This window comes from Cebus imitator, unplaced genomic scaffold, assembly GCF_001604975.1.
Source record: "Cebus imitator isolate Cc_AM_T3 unplaced genomic scaffold, Cebus_imitator-1.0 Scaffold118, whole genome shotgun sequence".
Taxonomy (NCBI): Eukaryota; Metazoa; Chordata; class Mammalia; order Primates; family Cebidae; genus Cebus; species Cebus imitator.
In genome coordinates this window covers 3,182,299-3,189,159 of record NW_016107433.1, presented here as the reverse complement: position 1 = coordinate 3,189,159, position 6,861 = coordinate 3,182,299, and the positions used below count along the sequence as shown (strand labels likewise).

Here is a 6,861-nt window from a genome sequence, read left to right as displayed (position 1 = left end):
AAAAAAAAAAAAAAAAACACTGAAATAAGTTGCGAACATTAAAATGGGTGATTTCACTTAAAAACGTGGATTCCCGGCTTCTGAAGAAAATGAGATCAGGCGATGGGTGGGTAGGAGTGGAGGAAACTGATGCCTTTAGTTTGACGGAGACCAGAACCGGCTCCAGGCTGCCAGGCTCAGGTTTTATTTTGTTTTGTGTTTTTGAGATGGAGTTTCGCTCTGGTCGCCCAGGCTGGGGTGCAATGGTGCCATCTCGGCTCACTGCAACCTCGCCTCCTGGGTTCAAGCAATTCTCCGGCCTCAGCCTCCCAAGTAGCTGGGATTACAGGCGTGCACCACCACACCCAGCTAAGTTTGTATTTTCAGTCGAGACAGGGGTTTCACCATGTTGGTCAGCGTGGTCTCGAACTCCGTATCTCAGGTGATCCACCCACCTCGGCCTCCGGAAGTGTTGGGATTACAGGCTCAAGTCTCCGTGCCCGGCCTTGGGAGGTATTTCCCACTGAGGCCCTTGGATCAGGCAAACCTAATTGGGTAGCACTGGATCTGTTTCTGGTATTGGGTCCATTTCAGTGATAGAGCCTCCCCACTTGCACATCAACCCTAGGGGAACTTAGAGGGTAACCCAACTCCAGCTGAGGCATAAATAACCAGGTGAGACAACTGCAGGGACCGAGCTGTTTCCCAAATAATTTCACTCTGAGATTGGACAGCCCTAAGATTTAGAAAGCTGTTGCCTCAGCTGGGGCAGAATTCTGCCTTTTTGTAATTTCCTTCCCTGTGAACCTGGTCCTGCCTCTAAAAATGCACCTGTACCAGGGAGGTGGAGGTTGCAGTGAGCGGAGATTGTGCCACTGCACTCCAGCCTGGCCACAGCAGGACTCCATCTCAAAAACAAACAAACAAACAAACAAAAAGCACCTGCACAGACAAGAAACCCATCTTGGTCAAAGTGAGTGGGGGAAGAGATCGCCCTTGCAGTTGACAAACTAAAATTGTCGGGATCTCTGAGAAAGGGAGGAGCTTGGGGATTAGAGGCCCAGCATAAGTTGCTGGGGGAGACAGCAGGGAATAGATTCTGAGAGCTGAGAGGCTTCCTGCATACAGTGGCTGCCGTTTCCCTTGTATTTCATTCTTCAGCTGCTCTGAGGCACCGGCACCTTCTCCTCCAATACTAGGGCAGGAACTATCTCCTGACTTTTTAATCTTACAGAATGTTCTGTGTTTCTGTGTAGCTTAAACACAAAAAAGCGGGTGGTAAAGAGGGAAAAAGGAAGACTTGGATCTTGTATAATTAGTTTTAGCTGTATACAGCTAACCAAATCTTGAGGTTAACTGAAACATCCAGGTTTTTTGTTTGCAACTAATAGAAGCATTTGACTTGCACTTATATTCCCTGGAGGATTCAAGTGAGCCGAGAAGGCAGAAGGAGAATGCATGAAACTGCCAGTAAGTCTTGCCCTTATCATACTTCTTTTTTCTTTTTGAGCCAGGGTCTTGCTCTGTTGCCCAGGCTGGAGTACAGTGGCATGATCTGGGCTCACTACAGTTTTGACCTCCTGGGCTCAAGTGATTATCCCATCTTTGCCTCCTGAGTAGCTGGGACTACATGTGTGTGCCACCACACCCGGCTAATTTTTTTTTGGTCAGAGCAGAAGAACTTGAAACCCAACTAATTAAACAACTTTTTTTTTCTGCTGGGCGTGGTGGCTCATGCCTGTAATCCCAGCATTTTGGAGGCTGAAGCAGGAGGACTGCTTGAGGCCAAGAGTTCAATACCAAGATTCAGCTCAAACGGCAAGCTCCTCTCAGAACCCTTCCTAATGAGCCAGCCCTCAAGTCCTGACGTTTCCTTCTGAGATGGGGTCTCACTCTATTGCCCAGGCTGGAGTGCAGTGGCATGATCTGGGCTCACTGCAATCCTTGCCTTCCAGGTTCAAGCCATTCTTGTGCCTCAGCCTCCCCAGCAGCTAGGATTAAAGGTGAAAGACACCACGCCCAGCTAATTTTTGTATTTTTAGTAGAGATAGGTTTTTACCATGTTGGCCAGGCTGGTCTCAAACTCCTGACCTCAAGTGATCCACCCCTCTTGGCCTTCCAAAGTGCTGGGTGTGAGCCACCGCGCCCGGCCCTCTGTTGAACTTTGCCCCTTACCTCTCCTGGCACACTAATGCCACTGTACCCTGAGGAGGTTATCTGTGTATGCATCAGGGGCCTCTCAGGATAATGCTGTAACTCCTCCCAGGTCATGTTGTTCAGCTAGGCGAGTGGCAGAAAGGGAAAATGAACCTTCCAGGCCCAGAAAACTTCCTTTCTGTTCATTGCCTAACCACAACCATTTTTCTGTTTGTTTGAGACAGAATCTTGCTCTGTTGCCCAGGCTGGAGTGCAGCAGTGCGATTTCGGCTCACTGCACCCTCCACCTCCCTGGTTCAAGTGATTCTCCTGCCTCAGCCTCCCAGGTAGCTGGGATTACAGGCCCTGCCACCAGGCCTGGCTAATTGTTTTTGTATTTTGTAGAGATGGGGTTTCACCATGTTGAGTAGGCTGGTCTGGAACTCCTGACCTTAGGTGATTTGCCCATCTTGGCCTCGCAAAGTGCTGGGATGACAGGCAGGAGCCACCGCGCCCAGCCCGCGCCTTCCTTTGTCCATTATTCTCGAGTTGTTTTTGGGATCTGTGTATTATAGGTGCTACACTTTGGTGGTTGTATTTGTTGCAAATGTACTATTCCTGTTTGTGTGTTGCCTTACGTGAAAAATTTTATAGTCACAGGCATGCCTATACCTATTAGAGTGTGAGCTCCTTCAAAGAGCTACAGAGGGATATCCTGACTTGCTCATCTTCTGAGAAGTGGCTTGACTGTTTTACTACTTGTTAACATTGATGAGAAGTCGGTAGAATAAAAACTGTCAGAGCGGTGTTGAGTACACACTGATATGACTAATGGCAAGGTCAATCAAAGAAAACATATGTTAGAGCTTCATGTGCTCACTTGCCTCACAATCATGTTAAATCCATGAGTTAAGGAGGTAGGAATTTGTTGAGGCAGCCTTAGAACTTCCTTTCCGTTTTCCCAGGCTATCCAAAGCCGGCCAATCACTTCCAGCGCATTTAAATCATCATCCAACACCTATTCCACTGAATTTTAGTTTCGAGAGTTCAAAACCCTAGGATGAAGTTTGGAAATCCCCTGGTGTGGCACGCTGGGTCCTCAAAGTTAGCCCAAGAGGCGCCTCCCTTGCCAGGTGTGGTCAATAATAAAAGCAGGAAGAGAGCTTAAGGCTTCAACGTGCTTTTCTAGTTATTTTAGTTATTTTTAGTTATTCAGATAGTGCAAAAAAGTTGCAGATGCCTTCTCTCCCAGCCCCACCCACTGTTCATGGTAGGGTATGGAGTAGCAGTGCACGTTATCAGGAGCAACTGTGGGGGTTTATGCCCTTGCATGCTGTTACTTGTATTTCTCTCTTTCCCTCTCTCCCTCCATTCCCTCTCCCACCCCACCCCCATCTATTTTTTTTTTTTTTTTTTTTTTTGAGACGGAGTTTCGCTCTTGTTACCCAGGCTGGAGTGCAATGGCGCGATCTCGGCTCACTGCAACCTCCGCCTCCTGGGTTCAGGCAATTCTCCTGCCTCAGCCTCCTGAGTAGCGGGTATTACAGGCATGCACCACCATGCCCAGCTAATTTTTTGTAGTTTTAGTAGAGATGGGGTTTCACCGTGTTGACCAGGATGGTCTCGATCTCTTGACCTCGTGATCCACCCGCCTTGGCCTCCCAAAGTGCTGGGATTACAGGCTTGAGCCACCGCGCCCGGCCCCATCTATTTTTTGAGGGAGTCTCACCTTCGCCCAGGCTGGAGTGTAGTGGCGTGATCATGGCTCACTGCAACCTCCACCTCCCTGGCTCAAGTAATCCTTGCTCCGTAGCCTCCTGAGTAGCGGGGACTACAGGCACACACCACCACGCTCAGCTAATTTTTGTTGTTGAAATAGGGTTTCTCCATGTTGGCCAGGCTGGTCTCAAACTCCTAGGCTCAAGCCATCTGCCTGCCTTGACCTCCCAAAGTGCTGGGATTATAGGTGTGAGCCACCGCGCCCAGCCACTCTACATTTTCACATCATTCCAGCTTCACCACTTAATGACCACTCACTTGGGTAACTTGCTTCTCTCCTGTGCCTCGGTTTTCTCATCCATAACATGGGGCTACTCACAGTATTGACCTCATAAGGTTTGTCTTAGTCTATTTCATGCTGCCATAACAGAATAACTGGAACTAGATAATGCATAAAAAAGAGAAATTGATTTCTCACAGTTCTGGAAGCTGGGATGTCCAAGTTCAAGGTGCTGGAAGGCGTGGTTGTCCGGAAAGAACTGCAGTTGGAGGAATGCCGTGTCCTGACATGGACGGCGTGAGGTAGAAGGTGGAAAATGGAAGGGCAAGTGAGCCCCGTGCTGGGTGAAGCTTCTTTTAAGAGGCCTTTAATCCCGATCACGAGGAAGGAGCCCGCCTCGCCTAATTACCTCTCACAGGCCCCAACTGTTAATTCTCTCACATTGGCAGCACCTGAATTTTGGAAGGGACACATTTAAAACAGCAGGTTGTCCTGACAAAGGAAGAAAGTGAGGGCCGGGTGTGGTGGCTCACACTTATAATCCTAACACTTGGGGAGACTGAGGCAGGCAAAATTGCTTGAGCCCAGGAGTTTGAGACCAGCCTGGGCGACATGGCAAAACCCCGTCTCTGTAAAAAGAAAAAAAAATTAGGCGTGGTAGCATACACGTGGAGTCCCAGCTACTATGGAGGCTGAGGTAGGATGACCGCTTAAGCCTGAGAGTTGAGGCTTCAGTGACCTGAGATCGAGCCACTGCATTCCAGCCTGAGAGGCAGATTGAGACCCTGTCTTAGAAACAGGCAGGGCACAGTGGCTCACACCAGTAATCCCAGCACTATGGGAGGCTGAGGCGGGTGGATCACTTGAGGTCCGCAGTTCGAGACCAGCCTGGCCAACATGGCAAAACCTCGTCTCTACTAAAAATACAAAAATTAGCCAGGTGTGGTGGTGCACACCTGTAATCCCAGCTACTGGGGAGGATGAGGCAGGAGAATCGCTTGAACCCAGGCGGCGGAGGTTGCAGTGAGCTGAGATTGTGCCACTGCACTCCAGCCTTGGCGACAAAGTGAGACAAAGTGTCTCAAAAAAAAAAAAAAGTCTAATGTAATCATTACACATTTCTCCCCCTCATACCAATGTACTGCTAATCTGCACACATATATATGCAGTTTCTTTTTTCTTTCTCTTTTTTTGTGTAGTTTTTCTTCCTTCCCTTCCCTCTCTCTCCCTGCTTCTCACTTCTTTCATTTTAAATAAAAATGGATTCATATTTACTTGTTTTTTATCCGTTAACAATATATCATGGATTTCTTTCTGAGTCACTGTGTATAGTTAATTCATTTTAATTTTTTTAATTTTTAAAATTTATTTGAGATAGAGTCTTGCTCTGTCGCCCAGACTGGAGTGCAGTGTGGCAATCACAGATCACTGCAGCCTCAACCTCCTGGATTCAAGTGATCCTCCCATCTCTCAGCCTCCTGAGTAGTTGAGACTATAGGCTAATTTTGTATTTTTTGTAGAAAAGTGGTTTTGCTTTTGTCATGTTGCCTAGGTGGTCTCGAACTCCTGGGCTCAAGCAATCCTCCCGCCTTGGCCTCCCAAAGTGCTGGGATTAGAGGCAAGAGCAACGGTACCTAGTCAACAGTCTCTAAAAAATTTTTTTTAGTGATAAAGTGTCACTGCGCTGCCCAGGCTGGTCTCCAACTCCTGGCCTCAAGGGCTCTTCCCACCTCAGCCTCCCAAGTAGCTGGATTATAGGCTCGAGCCACTGTGCCCAGCCAGTTAACTTCTTCTTTTTTTTTTTTAACTTTTATTTTTATTTATTTTATTTTTCTGAGACAGGGTCTTACTCAGTCGCCCAGGCTGGAGTGCAATGGCATGATCTCGGCTCACTGTAACCTCCGCCTCCGGGGTTCAAGCAATTCTCCTGCCTCAGCCTCCCAAGTAGTTGGGACTACCGTCACCTGCCACCACGTCTGGCTAATTTTTGTATTTTTGTAGAGACAGCGTTTTACCATGTTGGCCAGGCTGGTCTTGAATTCCCGACCTCAGGTGATCTGCCGCCTCGGCCTGCCAAAGTGCTGGGATTACAGGAGTGAGCCACGGCGCCCAGTCAACTCATTCTTGTTAACAGCAAAATATCCTGTAGTGTGGATACACCCATAATTTATTAAAATGTTCCCCATAAATAGTCCGGTTATATCTAATTTTTGCCAGTGAAAAGCATGGTGTAATACACATCCTTGCTCTTATAGCCTGATGCTTTTAGTCTGTAGAGCAGATTTCCCCAAATTGGAGAGGGAAATAAAAGATTTATGTGTCTTTAAAGTTTTAAGAGATTCTGCCTGATTACTTTCCCTAAAGGTTGAGCCAATTCATATTCCCACCAGTAATACACCAATTTTTCTGTTAGTACAATCTTAATAGCCCTGGATGTTATTTGTTTAACATTTCTTGGTGCCAATCTCATGGGTAAACACCTCGTTCCAAGTTTGCTTTCCCTGACAGGCCACGTAGAGCTTTGTTCCATTTGTTGGTCGCCATTCACCTTTCCTGCCCTGCGAACAGTGTGTGCAGGTCCCTGACCCACTTTCCATTGCACCATCTGTTCTTTTCTAATTCTTTGTGGGCACTCACTGGGAGTGTAACTAACTCTGTGATGAGATGTGCAAATTTCTTCTCCCAGTGGGTATCTTTTGACTTTGTTTATGGTGCTTATTGCTAAACAATTTTTTTTTTTTTTGAGA

At 47.4% G+C, this 6,861-nt stretch overlaps 1 protein-coding gene across 4 annotated transcripts in view; it reads left to right on the top strand.

The window, feature by feature from the left end:
• The window catches only part of NQO1 (NAD(P)H quinone dehydrogenase 1), a 15,443-nt gene that overhangs the window by 886 nt on the left and 7,696 nt on the right, over positions 1-6,861 (top strand). The window contains exon 1 of one of the 4 annotated variants that reach the window (XM_037742342.1): positions 790-952. The exons of the other annotated variants lie outside the window; for them this stretch is intronic. Coding sequence (XP_037598270.1) covers positions 805-952 — 148 coding nt within the window. The 5' untranslated portion in view covers positions 790-804. Of the gene's footprint in view, positions 1-789; positions 953-6,861 lie in introns of those variants that run through there. 4 annotated transcript variants of the gene reach the window in all.